Source organism: Danio rerio, chromosome 3 (genome assembly GCF_049306965.1).
Source record: "Danio rerio strain Tuebingen ecotype United States chromosome 3, GRCz12tu, whole genome shotgun sequence".
Lineage (NCBI taxonomy): Eukaryota > Metazoa > Chordata > Actinopteri > Cypriniformes > Danionidae > Danio > Danio rerio.
In genome coordinates, this window is record NC_133178.1 from 27,356,481 (window position 1) to 27,373,915 (window position 17,435).

The window sequence follows — 17,435 nt, forward strand, 5'->3', positions numbered from 1 at the left end:
TGCTAATAGAAGTAGTGTTAGTGAGGCCAACAGAGGGCGCTTAATCTGCGATCTGTGTGAGTCCTAATGCCCCAGTTTAGTGAAGGGGACAGTATACTGTCACCTCCTTTGAGATGAGATGTTAAACCGAGGTCCTGACTTCTGTGGTCATTTAAAATCCCTTCTCGTATAAGAGTAGGGAGTCCTGGCCAAATTCCCCTCAATCTGCTCTTACCCATCATGGCCTCCAAATCATCCCCATCCACTGAATTGGAGAGAACTGTCTCCTCACTCCACCTATAGTTTGTGTGTGGTAAGCGCAATGGTGCCATTGTCCGGTGGCTGCACACTGGTGGTGGTGTGGACAGACCCCATCATGATTGTTTAGTGCTTTGGGTGTATAGCCATTCACGATAAATTCGCTATATAAAAAAACACATTACTTAGTTACCTTCTAATTTAGCCTTATAATTTTATATTCTTCCACAGAAAACACCTCAAAATATAATCAGCAGTTGGGTACAGATCTGTGGTATTTTGTGTAGTAGTTGTTGATCCGTCTATCAATTACCTTTCTTCAATTTGTAACTTCAATGTCTGAGACAATCAGGTGGATCAACGGATTAGTACAAAAATGCAAAGCTAGCTGAACACACCAAATATGCAAAGTTTGAGTAATCAGGCTCCACACTCACAGTACAGGTTTGTACATGGCTGATAACCAAATGTACAAAGCACTCTCTGTACGCAGTAACAAACAAAGCATACCCAGGACATTAGGAGATGCCAGATGTATTCTTAATTTTAGGTCCTATTTACACCTGGTATAAGCTGCATTTCATCATCAATCTGATTTCAAGTGGTCAACACTACATATGTGTAAACCGGTTGTGAAATGTTTGTCCACTTTTGACCATCTCCAGAGGTGGAAATCTGAATCCAAACATAAGTGGTCACAAGAGACCACTTGTAATGTGATTAATGGAAATGTATGCTAATGCCAGGTGAAAACCAGGCCTGGATTATGATTATGGAGAATTATTTATTCATTTATACACTGCTGGTGATAAACCTTCAAGATGATGTTTGTGACTATACAAGGGTTCTGTTGCTTGTTTTTGCATTGTGCAGCTGAGCTGTAGATCACTCATAGAGCCGCACGTACATTCAAGCATCCCGCATACGGCAATGAAAAAGCAATGAATCTCCATTTTGCTTCTGGCGGCGCCACCATGCTTCGTTGGAAAGAGGCGTGAAAGGCAGATGGCGTAGCCAACTTCACCAGTCCTTTAAATGAAAGTATTGTTTGAGTGTGTGTGTGTGCTTGTGTGTGTTTGCTTGCCCTCAGTAGTTAGTATAGTCGTGCTAGCTATCCATCTTCATTTCTCACTGTAGACTGGCTGACAAGGGTCTAACAAACACAAAATTTGATAGTGGTCCTCTGTCGCTTGTGTTCAGAAACAGCCCGGTAGGACAAGTCAAGAATATTTGCTCCCTTTAAACAGTTACAAAGGCTTGTAAAACTGCAAATATTAGATTGACTAATAAAATGTATATGCCGTTGCACCGTTATCTAATTACCCATGACATTTTTATCTGGGTCAAAAGTTTGTGGAGTTACCCCATGCTATGTAGCATAACCACGGATCTGTCCTTGAATGACCCACAAGTTAGCATTTCAGTTATAGAAGGAACTTAATCTAATGATTCTGTCATAGGATGTTGCGAGATGCGGGAGAATATGCCTCCTCTTGTAGTTTTAAGTGTCAGTCAATTGCTGTGCAAAGGCCTTTGCTGGACTAGGTCATTAGCGTAGCCTGCTATGTTAATTGCCATGGTTCCTACTTGACAGCAGAAATGTATGAAGACTGCTGAACTTTCCCCCCAGTCTGAATATGGGTGAAGAAATATCCAATTACAAAACCCTACGGAGACTCAGTGCAGAAGCTATAAAGTTAATTGTCGCTAGAGCCACAGGAAGGTTTCCTAGTCGCTATGATTATCTGTCGTTTTTAGCTTGCTGCCCACTGGTTTTGAAATGAGTCATTCGATTTTGTTTTCAGGTAAAGTTTCAGGCCTACATCTGCTTGCTGATCTCTCTTCCGTTTCTGACTTCCCCTTGATAGCTTTAGATATGCAAATGTTAGCCATTACCAATGTCTCACAGTAGCTAAGCTTGTTCACAACTTTCACTTCAGGTATAGCCAAAGGGTAGACTGTAAATATCCATTTTAGATTGAACACTATAATTCTGTGCAACCTTTAAAACTATTCACAGTCTTTACATAGTCATAAGTCTGTATCTTTTCTTTTTGTGTAAGTTTTTAGCATAGCAGTGTTACTACAAGTAGAAGGAGCTTTCTATAAGTTGCAGTAGCATCTGTTGTATCTCTATCCTACCAAAGCCAAACCTCATTTTTCATAGACCTCTCGAAACGTGAGGCCCAATAGTTTATAAATGTTTGACATGTAGAATGAGAGAAAGGGTGGATGAGAATGATAGAACGGGAGAAGCTGGGTGTGCTGTTTCTTAACAAAAGAAGATTGACGATAAGTCGGTTCAGCTTGTGACTTCCTGAGATATCCCGGCGGTTCAGGAGACACCCCTCACTGACTTCTCAGCGTAGCACAACGTAAACATAACAGTGAATGAGAGTGTCCTGTTCCTCGTCGCCTTTTTCATGCTAGCCTTCAGAAAGGCGAGTCTGCAGAGCTTGACACATGAGATAAATATTTACTTATTCAATTGCATTAGCCCTCTTGCGAGAAAGTTTTACTATCCAGACAATTAATATTCTTTACGTTAAACTCTTTACAATAAAATCTTTTCACCGACATCACACTTTTGAATTACAGATAGATAATCTATATATTGAAGTCAATAAGATTTTTAAACCTAAAAATAAAAATTTTCTGCTCATCAAGGCATTTGATCAGTAAAAATGGTAATATTTTTTAAATATTAATAGTTTTTTTTTTTAGTAATGGGAAAACTTAATATTCATATGATCTTTCATAAGTCATCTCAGCTTAACAATGTGTCTGTGTGTGTGTGTGTAGTGGTTTGGTGGTTTAAAAGGACCTTATATACACAACCGGTCAAAAGTTTGGGGTCAGTACGATTTTTAAATGTTACAATAAGAAAGCAGCTATTTTCAATTAAAAAAAAAAAAAAATTAACAATATTTTTTTTTCCACATTTAATAAATGGCGTCTTGATGAACAGAATGATTTTCTTAAAAAAAATGCATGAAAAAAAACTGATGCCAAACTTTTGACTGGTATATAGTATAATTTGTTTAATGACATGTGTATGACCTAGTTGTACTCTATTAAGATGGTTTACAATGACATGCCATGTGTCCCAGTAACTCAATATGCTTAAAATTCATACTTAATGGGGTCTTTTCACATTCAAATCTTGGAGTGGAAACCAGGCTATATTGTTTCAGGATTTTTTGTTTTGTTTTTATATTAGCAATAGAAAATTCAAAAGTACAGCATTCTACAGCATATTAGATGATATTTAAAATATAGTTATCACTTAATATTTAAATTTTGGGGTTAAATAGTTTTACCTTTGAACATTTTGGCATTTTTAAGTAGCAGTTATCTTATTGAAGTTATGCTGATACATAATTGATAACTCCATTAAGTCCCATGACCTGGAAAAAATAACTTTTATGCAATCTGTACATTCAGTGCTATATTCTTTTTCATACAAGAGAAAGTGTTAAACTTCTGCCTATATTCTAATTAAAGTTTGTGTTAAGCGGATGCTACTGTAGCTGTTTATTTCAGAAAGGTGAGCTATTTCCAACTCGAACAGAATATTGTGTTTTTCCCTTCCTCCTCTTGTCTTTCACTTGTGTCGCTAATTATGTTTGACATCGAGTGGTAGCGAATGGTTAGATTTGTTTAAGATTGCCAAAACAAACAATTTTTATTTAGGTATATTTAGTTGAATGGATTAATTTTTCACCTTATATACTGTAACAAAGTAAACATAGTAAATTATGATTTCATGCAAGTGACAAAAATTGAAAACTTACTATTTACTCACCCTCAAGTGCTTCCAAATCTATTGACCATTTTGAGGGATGTTAAAATAATCAACGGTTCCAACATATTTCCTGTTTTACATTTTTAATTTTCATAGCCTCCGAGAGTCCAAAAAGAGCCACATATTGATAAATAATTTTATGATAGCTGTTTTAACTTTAGGTTATGCTTGAGTTGCCTCTTGATATAGTTATGAAATAGTTTGATAACAAGCAGGAAATGTTCTTGGGCCAATGACATGACCGCATTGAAATGGCCCATATGAGTTTCTTTCTTTCCAGTTCTTTATCCTGTTAAACACACAGAAACATATTTTACATGTTCACAGATTTTTTCTTAATATCTTCCTTAATGTTTAACAGAAAAAAGAACTGGTACTGCAACAAATGAAGGTTTAGTAAATGGTGACAGAATTTTCAATTTTGAGTGAGCTATCCCTTTAGTAGGCACCTATGATGAAAATCAATTTTTGTAAGCTGTTTGGACAGAACTGTATGTAGGTATAGTGTGCCCACTGTTATATTGGAGTAATATAAACCCAACAAGTGTCCTTTTAAAAATTTCCTGACCTTAAAAAATAGGATCCAAATCCCAATGATTTTGAGGCCCATCGTAACGTGACATAGGACCCACCGAATTGATTGACATTACCATTGGTTTCTATAATTGATTGATTTCTATAATACCTTGTATACACATGTCCACAGTACATTTTTTTGAAAAGAAACTGGTATTAAAATATTTGTTACAACTCCCTGTAATTTTTGTTTTGGGGGGGGGGGGGGGGGGGGGGATTAGGGGGGGGGGGGGGGTTATAAGTTTAAAACATTTTTAAAACAGAGCTTGTTTGTAATAAAGACAGTAAAGTCACCGTGTAATTCTTAACCGCTATAATCACCACGGCTGCATGCTGTTAGTAAACACCTACATATGTGTGTATGTGTGTGTACTACAAACGGCATTTGTGTGAGATTCATCATTTCAGAAAGGCTTGAATAAACTCCACCACAAATACATGACATAAACTTATTTTTGACTAATGAGCTGTATTTCAGCTTCATCCCAGTCTGTCTCTGTCACTGACTGCTGTTTATCTGACATAATGCATTATGAGAAGCAGACACATGTGGGAAGGGTAGGCGGGGAGAAGCAGCTTATTTGCATTTAAAGCCACAGGCTACAGCTCAGACACCAAAATGGGCAAATTCTGGAGGCTATAATCAATAATTTGATGGGTATTTTAAGCTGAAACTTTACAGACGCATTCTGCAGACACCAAAAGCTTATGCATCTTGTAAAACAGGCAAAATAGGTACCCTTTAACACTATTTTTTAGTTTTCTAGCAACAGTTTTTTTTCTCTCGTTAGAGATAATTCGTACATCTGTCTGTGTAAATATAACCTTTGCAAATGCCTGAAAAGAAAACTAAGTATAGACCCTCCTGGTATTTTCTATCAAAATGACAAACCAACTCTGTGTGTTACTGCCACACTACTAAATTTCCTTTGCAGTCTAGGATTTGAGACATTTCGTCTTGCAGATGTCTTGCTGTTCCCCGCTTCCCCAGCAGTTTTGTCTTTCCAAAGTGCAGGCCTGTGGAAAACAAAGCGTACCAAAGTCTCAGGGTGCCTGACACCTCCACACACTACAGAGCAGCCCAGTGGCCCTCACAGCCCCTGAAAAAAAAGCTGGCCTGTAGACTGACCGCCAGGGGAGATGAGTGTTACACAATCTCCCCCTTTTTCTCCAAGACTACACAGACTACACAGAGCAGAAAATGAAGTGGCGGGCCGCTCAATGCCGCTCAATGCCACCATTCAGCTCCTCTCCCTCCATGTGGGTGAATATGCCTAAAACCCTGCTTTGTTGCTGAGTCACGCCAAAAGCAGCATATGCGTTTCCAGTAGCTGATCATGAGGGGGTTTTCAATCACTGCCCTTCCAATTCCCAAAAAACTGGCGCTCTCTTTTGCTAATGGCCCACTGTGTATGAAAAACTGATCATCGTCAGATATGGTTATAACACTTTAGAACTCATAAACCAGAGTTGACTGACAGTTTAATTTTTCCTCGTTACAATCTCGTCATATTTTCCTTGATTGCCTCATCCAAAAGGATTAGCGTGATGAGTTAACAGCAAACGTCAATCAACCAATGCCAAGGATACAGTGGGGGTCCCAGCTCGCAGAGACAGCTTATTAGACTCTTCTTGCAGGCTGACTTCCTGTGGTACAAAGCATTCCTGCAGCATTGTATCAGATATGGAGATTAAATGAATAGCTCAAGGTCTTCGGTTTGTGATTTTCAACTGATTAGTGCCTAAAGTTTGATGTTGCTGGGAAAAGTACTTCTTCATTTCCTGCCTCTCACTGTCAAATTGCTGGGTTCTACATAATTCCTTCATGTTTTCCCAACACAAGTTGATTTAGTATTAAATTATTATAATTTTTTTTTACAAATTAAAGTGGAATGAACATTAAAAAATAAAAGTTATCCCATTTCAAAAATTTAAGAATTGTTTGTTTCAACTCATAAACAAATACAACATGCAGCAAAATTCATTTTCTGAGAGCTCTTTTATTTTGTAACATGTTTGTCTTGTTCTTTTTTCTAGTCATCGAGGAGAAAGGGGTGAAGATGAAGCTTACTGTGATTGACACCCCTGGATTTGGAGACCAAATCAACAATGAGAACTGGTGAGAGCAATATTTAAAGACATATCAGTAGTATTGATATTATCTGCAGATACAGCCAAGAGACCACTTTTTAAATATGTCAAAATAGCAATTAAGGGCAGCACGGTGGCTCTGTGATTAGTACTGTCGCCTCACAGCAAGAAGGTCACTGGTTCGAGTCCCAGCTAGGCCAGTTGGCATTTCTATTCGGAGTTTGCATGTTCTCCCTAAGTTTGTGTGGGTTTCCTCCAGGTGCTAGTTTCCCCCACACTCCAAAAACATGCAGTATAGGTTAATTAAAGAGAGGGGTCTGGATGCAGACCTGGTGCAGTGCAATCTGAGCTGCATCCAATGCTTTTTAATGGGCTCACCTAACCCCACCCCTAACACTACCCCTCACAGTGGCGTCACACGCTCCATTGGGTGTATGAATGTCAGCCTTATGGGTGTTTCCCAATACTGAGTTGTGGCTGGAAGGGCATCCACTGCGTATAAAACATATGCCAGAATAGTTGGTGATTTATTCCGCTGTGGCGACCTCTGCAATAGAGACTAATCCGAAGAAAAATTAATGAATGAATAAATGAAAAATAGCAATGTTTAGGATTAGGGAGACATTACAATGTTTAAACCTTTACCACTTGTAGGTCACTAATCAAAATATATTTTAAAAGTATGTTTTTGTCTGACATTTGTAACCTTTTAACAAAAGGTCAGATGTTTTTGCTCGAGATGCTCTTTCGAGTCATTCTGAAATCATGTTGGAGAACATGGTCATCAGGTTTTACACAAGCCAAACAAAAAGACACAAAAGGAATTTATGTTCACTTTGCATTCTGCAAAAGTTAATTTATGTTAACTTTGTATTCTGATATTGAATAAAGCATTTTACATCTTTCTACATGACGTTTGGCCCACTATATCCAACCTGATTTTACAGGGAAACAAACCTATTTTACATTTTGGTGAATTAGAGGCTACTTTTGTATAAATTTGTATAAATCACTCCAATGAAAAGTTTTAAAGAAGGTGCACTGTTAACGCCATCTCTACACATAACCAAAGCACCTGCAGAAACACTCTTCCCTCTTATGCACCTGACACTTTATCTAAACTCCATCTTACAAGGACTCAATAAATAACAAAATGTTTACTATAAATGTAACAATCATGTTGGACTGCTTGCTTCAACCTTAAATAACTCCTGCACAATATTAAACCTTAAATGCCTCTTTTGCACAGTATTCACCTTTAATACCTCTCTTGCACAATATCCTGCACAACATTGTTCAGTCTCATGTAAAAGTACTTGTATAGTCTTATGTGTATAGTTAAGTATTTTATAGTATATGTTAGTTATTTGTAGTTTTTTTTTAAATAGCTCTTATGTCCAGTGTTGTGTTTGTATTTATGATTAATTTATGTAGCACTGTTGTCCTGCAAGATACGACATTTCGTTATTCTGTATGTCCACACACGTAGCAGGATGACAATAAAGCTCAACTTGACCATCATTGGGATGTTAGCAGATGATTTCAAATTGTATAAATAAGTTATGTTTGCCTAAATTAAATGAGTTTAAGTATTAAATTAATTGAGATTGTTTCGCTAAATGTGTTATAAGGGAGTTTTAAATCTATGTGAGATTAAATGATTTTTGTTTTCACATATTATTTTAAAGTCAGTTTAACATAATATAAGTTCATTGGACTCATAAGATTGATTTGATTTAGCTTAAAAATTTTAGGCAACCTGAATTTTTTTTACAGTGCAATCTTGTTTTGACTCTAAAACCAAGCCTTCGGAATATTATTTTGGCTTTGCCTGACTACTATGTTTGCTTGTAAGCATGTATTAATGCTTTTCGTTGTCTTTTTTTTCCACAGCTGGGAGCCCATTGTTAAGTATGTCAATGAACAGTATGAAAAGTACCTGAAGGAGGAACTGAATGTCAACAGGAAGAGAAGAATCCCTGACAGCCGCGTTCACTGCTGCGTCTACTTCCTCCCAGCCACTGGACACTGGTGTGTGTCGACTTCCTGAGCACATTGATTGGGCTCACACCTAGCCAGACGTGTTAAAATGATGTTATGCTTTTGGCACATTTATATGGCATGACATTATGAATTATGAATATAGTCCTAGCACTCTGTACACTGTAAAAACAAATGCAGGGTTCCACATAATTCATTCATGTTGTCCCAACACAAGTCGATTAAGGTAACTTAACACTTTTAACAAATTTATGTGGATTGAACATAAACAAATTAAGTTGTCCCAATGAAATTTCAAGAGTTATGATGTTTCAGCTCATTTGAAATAAGTAGTTTTTTTCATTCATTACCTTTTAGGCTTAACCAGCTTATGTTATTTAATTTGTGGTTAAATTTACTACATTGCAACAAAATAATGTAAATAATAACATTTTTATCTTTAAATAATTCTGGTGCCAATTGAGCACTTACTTTTATCAAAAGCAAATTATATTATACCCCATTTGACCTGCAATCAGAAGATCAATCAAAACAGTAGCACTTTATTTTCATGAAGTTTATTTATAAACTAATTTCGAGAGGATCACGTGATTATGATTGAACACGGCTGGTTCTTCATTAGCATGTATGATCCACCAATCAGGCCATTCCTAACCCACTATAAAGCGCCAGGGTTTTTCACTACAGTCATCTTCGATTTGAAGAATCCCCCTTCCACCCCTACCTCTTCCCCTTTCCCTCCATTAGGCGGCACGGTGGCCCAGTGGTTAGCACTGTTGTCTCACAGCAAGAACATCACCAGTTCTAGTCATTTAACAGGCCGGCTATGCGTAGTTTGAATGTTTTCCCGTACTCGCGTGGGTTTTCCCCGGGGCCTCCGGTTTCCTCCCACATTCCAAAAACATGCACAACAAGTGAATTGATCAATCTTAATTTAGCACTACTGTCAATCTCTCATCCAGCAGCATATCTCTTTCTTAGTTATTAGCTCTTATCAAGGGGGGAGTTGTCGAGATCTACCTGAGCTCAAGGCTGCCCTCTCGCCCTGCAAACGGGAGAGAGCCCAGGGCTCAAGAACCTTTTGAGCTCAGAGCTCTCTCCCGGGACAGCATGCTAAACTTGCTTATAATCAATCATCGGCTAAGTGTGAACTCTTGAAAGTCTTGTTTCGCATGTACATACTACATACTTACCATAATCATTACAAAAACTGGATATTAGGTACAGTATGCTCTAAACCCACCCTTGACCTTAACTCTTGTAACATCCCTATATACACCAGTGCTGTCTTAGCTTACAACCCTGTAGGTACACTTTAAGTGCACATACTGTAAAACAGTAGTGTAACCATCAAATCTGTGTTAACACTGTGTGTTAATGGGGGTCAAATGTGTAAGTGGTGTAATGATCCATCCTCCTCTCCTACAGGCTACGCCCTATAGATGTGGAGTTCATGAGGAGACTGGGAAAGATCGTGAGCATCGTCCCCGTGATCGCCAAAGCAGACACGCTCACTCTGGAGGAGCGGCTAGAGTTCAAGCAGAGGGTGAGCTGTCCGTCATCCACACCTGCGCACACAACTGCACACACATTTATGATATGCAGAGGCACAACCAGAATCACCCCTCTATATTTTCCCGCCTACGCGCAAAATATTCAGCATAATTGAGGTCATGAATATGGATGACCTGCTGCTGTAAATGCTGGAATTTTCCAAAATTCACGGTTCAGCTGTGTGGATATGAAGTGAGATGGATCGAAAAAAGCAGGGTTGAATGGAGCAGAGCTGCTTTCAGATCGCCAAAGGTGTCTTGGCGTGCGGCCGGTTGGAAAAATGAATAGGCCACATCGAGGTTATGAGCAGTGTCTGCAGCGTCTCCGTCGGGATACGTTCTCTCCTCTGACTGATGTATAGCTACTACTTGGGCCTGGGCCACTTGCCATCAGTTCTCCCTACGGAGCGCTTTTGGACAGCTTCGACGGCACGGACCGCAGGGCCAGAACTGCCCCCGCACGCACTGTGTCTCCTATCAATATACACCAAACAACACTCCTAATGATGTACTCTGTCATTTCAGCCCATTATCCAGAGCTGTCTCTCACTGCTCAATAGCCCGAGCAGAGCGCCGTGCGGAGGCGGACGTCACACTGTGCTCAAGATATCAATCGCTGATATCATATCCATGTACAACAGCCGCACTCCAAAATCCTCCCCCACACGAACACATGGCAGCAAAGGCATTAAAGTCTAATGCTCTGCACCTCGGGCCTGAAATTCTGGCTGTGAGCTAAAAAAAAAAAAAAAAAAGAGAAATTCCTGGTGAACTTTACTGTGGCCTCTTCGCGCAAGAATGCATGAGGTTGCGATTGAGACTAGTAAAATACAGTGGGATAAGCTTGAGGGAGAGGAGATGCTGTCATATTTCACCCCCGGGGCGATTGTGTGTGTGTGTGTGCGCAGTAGGTTGTAAAAATCAGTGCAAATCCATCTAACAGGAAGCCTCTCTCTGCAGATAAGACAGGACCTCCAGGCTAACGGGATCAGAGTGTATCCACAGAAAGAATATGATGAGGATGCCGAAGACCGGATACTCAACGATAAGATTAGGGTATGGTGATGCTAGTCTGAGGCTAAATTGCTGTGTAAACAACCAATTGTTTTAAACGAGTAGTTCTAATTATGGGAAGAGTTCCGATGCAAAACCTCTAAGGGCCGTCTGAAATGTTGTTTGCCCAGGCTCTTGTGTGGCAGTTCAGTCATTTCACTTTTATGCTAAAGTATAGGTTTGTGTCATTAATTTTAAAGTGAAATAGCTAAACATAAACATTGGAGGCTGAGAAAAATGTTAATTTTACAGAAATAAAATCTGAAGTTTTTGAATGTGAACTCTTCATAATTTTGTCACAAATTTTAAAAACGAATTGATGACTTTGGTTATAAACATTTATTTATTTATTTATTTATTTATTTATTTATTTATTTATTTATTTATTTATTAGGAAAACATTCCGTTTGCTGTGGTGGGAACAGATAAGGAACACCAGGTGAATGGGAACAAAGTCTTAGGAAGAAAAACGAAATGGGGGATCATTGAAGGTGAGAATCTGAGGACAGTGTGGATTGCTGGATATTCATACTATATTTGTGTATTTGATGGTGGTGTCTCTCCTATTTTCCTTGTAATATTGGTTGACCTACATGGAAAACCATGCTGGTCTTTTCAGCAGGGTAAGTGTAGAGATTGTCAAATCTAATTGTGTAATGACGGCTGACAGGCTTCACAGGGCTGTCTGTGATTTTAGGTTATTCAACACTGCCATCAAGTGGTGTGTACAGAAAGTACATCAATACCGAATGCCGAGTTCATGAATGTGCATTTTTGCTTTATTTCAGTTGAAAATGTTGCGCATTGCGAGTTTGCACACTTGAGAGATCTTCTTATTAGGTAAGTCAGATTTTTTAGTTGTGTATATAAAAAATAAAGAATGTTTTATAATATATTGTCATAATAGTATGATATTTTCATTGGGAAAGTAGGAGCAGTTATTCCTAAACATTTTTGGTTAATGATAGTTGAACATGAAGAACATTCTCCTCGTGAAACTTTCGTTTAGACCTGCATTATACATTATGTAAAATATTTTCCAAACTGCTACATCAGTCTGATCCCAAACCATCTTGGGATCAGTTTTAATGGCCAACTATATGTGGACAACTGTAACAAATGTGTTCAAATACAGCACAACATGTTAATATCTGGCTCAAAAAATAACTATAATAATTAGTAGTAGAAGTTTATTTATTTATTTATTTATTTATTTATTTATTTATTTATTTATTTATTTATTTATTTATTTATTTATTTATGTGTTTGTTTGTTTGTTTGTTTGTTTGCTTAATAATTAGATATTGTTATTTCTTACCTATTAACAATAAAATACCAAAACAATGAATTGAATTTACCTCATAAAAATGTATTTAATTCCATATCATAATTTAGAATCAGTTTCTTATAACCTCAGAAATGTCCTTTATTTATTAAGATCGTAGTGGATCTAAATCAAAATACTGAGAAAGTCACCCTTAAGCTGTCCAATTAAAGTTCTTAGCAATACGTCATAATCATAAATGTAACTTTGGTCTATTTACATAAGGAAATGTATTAAATGTGTCCATGGAACATGATCTTTACTTATTATTTTAATGATGTCTGTAATAATTTCTAGCAAATTTGGATTTGTACAGTGTATTTTTGGCTATTCCAACAAATATACCCAGGCAACATAAGACATTTAAGAATGATCTACAAAATATAATATCATTTTTGGACAAAATTAGGCCAAAAAATGTGTATAGTTTGTGTTTACAGTAAATTGCAATATACTGTGAACAATTCTGTATAAATAAAGAGTTTGATGTAGAGTGCTGAATACAGAGCTTGTGCAAGCATCCACATCACAGATGCTTTATACTGCTGTTTTCTTGCTAATGTAAATTTAGTTGTTTGTTTATTTAGTTATAGAGAGAAGAAATATAAGTATGAGAGCAACACTTGTTTGCAAGTTCAATTATGATCTGCATAACATTATTATGTTAACTATAGCACGCTGTTAAAGTGTTTCAAATGTATTTTTACCCCCAAATGAAGAATGAAAAGACCTTGAGTTTACTAGGGCCTTTAACTTGACTTCTGGGCATATTACATAATTTTATCCATTTTTCGTCCTTGCGATTCACTATTGAAAACACAATATCCTTCACTTGTTTAATAGCTACACAACAGATTTCATTTCTTTGGAAGTCCAGCAAACCACCAGGTATTTCAGAGTGGTTTGTGGATACTATGTATTTTTTGATGGTAGAAAAGATGAGATGCTCTCGGTGTGCCAGTTGTGTTTTTTTGTTTTTGTGTTTTTTTTTTTGTTTTTGTTTTTTTTGGATAAATGGCAACCTCTTGTAAATTATTTTCACTAGCTTCTAAATTTGCCCATTGATTGAATCCATTTGAAACCATTTTATTTTATTGTATTTTGTCTCCTTTAATAATAATAATAATAATAATAATAATTATTATTATTATTATTATTATTATTATTATTATTATTATTTGTGTTTGTCAAAAATTTATCTTGATTAATTTCACCCAATATGCAGTTTTAATTTAAGGTTAAAATTATTAGCCCCTTTAAGCTGTATTTTTTAAGCTATATAAAAAAATCTTCTCTTCGTTAAACAGAAAATGTGAAAAAAATAAACAGGGGCTAATAATTCTGACTTAAACTGTATATTGTCGTAAGATATATTTGTGTATTATACAGTGTTTATTTATGTACATTTAGTACATACACATATAAAAATAACACTATTTTTGAATAGATATTTACTTTTTTATATAATATGAATCATACAATATTTATATTTTATAGCTAAATAAAATGAAAATGAAAATGAAAAAATTCGCTAAAAAGTTTTCAAATACATGCATGCAATATCGTATACTTAATAAAAACAGACATTTATATATTATGTTAAAATAATACATTTTTTTATTTTGAATATGATTAATTTTGATTATTTTTGCTCAGCTCTTATTATTATTATTATTATTATTATTAGGTTCGTTTTTTTATCATTATTTTATTATTTGCAAATTTTTTCTCGTTCTTGGTGCAAATGTTTAAAATAAATTGTGGAAAATCTTTTACCATGCCAGTCAAATCAACCATATATTTCACTCACTTAAAACAGAAAAGAAAACTTTGTTTCCTTTGATGCATCTTGCAGAGACAGTTGTTCAGAAAACTGGTTGCATTGGTTAAAGTGAGTATTGAGGCAGAACAAGTCAAGTTAAGGAAAGGACAGAGGCGAAGGGCACAGATACATTCTTTTCAGTGAGCTCAGTAAAAGACAGGTTAATTACAGTGTGGGGTGAGGGCAGGTCACAAAGCTCTCACGCCGTACCTTTTGGATGGCGGCCCGATGACAGATGGCGCGAGATGTGATTCCCTGCTGAAACAGGAAACAAAGGATGACCGTTTGAACGCTACACACTTTTGAATCACCTTTCACACTTTTTGATCTGAAGCGGAGATCAAATTACAGCAGAAAACATGAAAGGGATCATAAAAAAGCTGATGCAGTCAGAAAACAATTCAATTCCATATAAGAGAATGACTTTTATTTTTACACCGCGCATATTTCCCTTAGGGCGTGTTATTGTGGGATCAAAATTGATATTATGCTCTGCTGCGCTTTACTTTCAAGGTCCCACCTGCAAGATTTGAAGGACGTCACTCACAACATCCACTATGAGACGTACAGGGTGAAAAGACTTAACGAGAGCAATGCCAACGGACTGGCGCTTTCGCCTTTGACCCTGGAGAATGGTACCCTAGAGAAAAGCGAAGCGGAGAGTCACCTTTAAACGAGATGGAGAGCGTGCCTGCCGTCACAACGGGAAAGATGAACATTTTACGTCGAGATTGCCACTGATGGAAAAAACATCATCACATTTGACTGAAGACATTTCCACGTAGGCATGTAAACATCATATATGAGTCTATTTTTCGAAATGAATCTATATTGTGGGGAGAACAAATAATTGATGAATTGTGGGTTTTTAAACCAGGGTTTGGCTCAGAGAAAGTTTTTTATTTTTAATTCTTCTTGATATTTTTCGACCATTTTTTGCCTAATGAGTGGCACGGAGGATTGGCATGTTTGGAAAACGCGAGCCTGCATGCCTGACACCTCATCGGATGAGAAAATCCCATAATCCGTTTTACTGCACCTGTACTTTTACACTGAACCAACAATGTGACATGCTATTTTTGCTTTATTTTCATAGATGTTTTTTACAGCAAATAATGATATTTCCCTATACTTTTATAAAATGTCAAAAACAGACACATTTAGACAAAGATTTTGTTACCATAGCTGCTTTCCAAGCTGAAGGTATTTTCTTAACAGATATTAAATAGTCTCTTACTGCTTTTCGTAAACAACTGCTGTGTTGATATAATGGGAAATATCTCAAGTGTAACCTTCGACCTTAAAGGTCTGGTATGAAATGTAATACTGTTGATTGTTTCTAATGCAGAGATGGATAAAAGAACAAGAGAAAGTCGATTCCTAGTGATGTCCGCCGTACAGTAAAGGGTCAAGTTTTACGGAGGGATGTTTTTCAGTCAGTAACTTGCTGTTTAAAGGTACACATTGTGCTGTTTACTTCTCTCTACTGAACGTCAGGAGCTCATCTTTTGCCCATTTGCTTATCAAAGCTATTGTACATAACCATAATGTGTTCTTATTTTCTATCAGTGTCACATTTTTTTTTTTTACTTGACGTGTATTAGCGGCATCAACATGATTTCCTTGTTACTAATATTACTATTCATGTAAACACAATTGATTTATGATTAAAAAATCCCACCATTGAACATTTATTTGGAGCCATCATCATGCTGTTAGTTTTAGAGGTGATTATCTTATTATTATACACTACCGTTCTAAATTTTGGGGTCTGATTTTTAAAGATTTTTAAATGATTTTCAAGGCTGCATTTATTTGGATTAAATTAGTGTTTCTCAACCACTAGCACTGCATGTTTTGGATGTTTCCTTTGGCAGTCACACCTATTGAAGGTCTTTTATTCCTTGCTAATTAGCTGATGATCTGAATCAGGTGTGTTTGGTTAAGAAGACATGTAATATGTGCAGAGGTGGTGGTCCTTTAGGAATGTGTTTGAGAAGCACTGGCTTAAATAGATAGTTCACTCTAAAACAGAAATACTGTCATCAATTACTCACAATCCCGTTTTTGTTTGTTTTTCCTTGTTGAGCACAAAATAAGACAAACTGAAGAATGTTAAAATTGGAAACCAGTAACCACTGACTTTATAGTATTTGTTTTCTATAGTATTAGTATTTGTTTTTCTACTATGGATGTGAATGGTTACTGGTTAAGGTTTCTGAAATTCTTCTTTATCTTTTTTTGGAACAAGTCAAGAGTGAGTAAAAGATGACAAATTTAGATTTTTCGTTTTTTTTTTTTTTGTTCGGATGTTCCTTTAAAATCTAAATTGCTGAATTTATGACAATATTATCTGCTTTCTATTTGAATTCTTATTTTAATGCCATTTTAATGTTTTCCTGTTTATTTAGCAACAAATATTGATCAATTTGAGTTCCATATTCTTTTTTATTTTTATAAAATGGCTATTATTTATACAGTGCTCAGCATATATAAGTACACCCCTCACAAATCCATCTTTTAAGTTCATATTTTAATAGGAATTTTGCAGGTTGTAATTTATTTTGCAATATTAAGTTTTAATTTAATTGTATTAACTTTCAAATTCTAAATATGTGTGGTGACTAAAATATATTTTTAATAAATATATCAGTTAAATAAATCTGTTTTGTTTAAATACATTTAAATACATTGTCTATATTCACTAAGAAATGTATAAAAATATTCATTTTCAAAATGGGGTGTATTTAATTATGCTGAGCAATATATATAAAGCTTTATTTGTAATAGAATTTTTTTTTACTAAAATCTATGGTTTATGTAAAATAACTTAAATGATTTATGTAAAATATGTTACCTTAAGATTTAGAGCGATAGTGTATGTTCATAGTTTTTTCTGTGATACTTGAAATGGAGTCTCTCGTCAATTTAAAAAGATGTAAACTCTTTTCTAAGGCCTACATGTAAGGCTGA

The 17,435-nt window shown here is 36.1% G+C and overlaps 1 protein-coding gene across 4 annotated transcripts in view; it reads left to right on the forward strand.

Moving 5' to 3' along the window:
- Positions 1–16,156, forward strand: part of septin12 (septin 12) — a 124,928-nt gene extending 108,772 nt beyond the window's left edge. For all 4 annotated transcript variants that reach the window (XM_009299472.4, XM_005163961.4, XM_005163960.5 and 1 more), the window contains 7 exons: positions 6,656–6,737; positions 8,603–8,740; positions 10,139–10,256; positions 11,224–11,319; positions 11,711–11,807; positions 12,105–12,156; positions 14,976–16,156. In XM_009299472.4, the coding sequence (XP_009297747.1) occupies positions 6,656–6,737; positions 8,603–8,740; positions 10,139–10,256; positions 11,224–11,319; positions 11,711–11,807; positions 12,105–12,156; positions 14,976–15,135 (743 nt within the window). In that variant the 3' untranslated portion in view covers positions 15,136–16,156. The remainder of the gene's footprint in view (positions 1–6,655; positions 6,738–8,602; positions 8,741–10,138; positions 10,257–11,223; positions 11,320–11,710; positions 11,808–12,104; positions 12,157–14,975) is intronic.
- Positions 16,157–17,435: the final 1,279 nt, after the last annotated feature.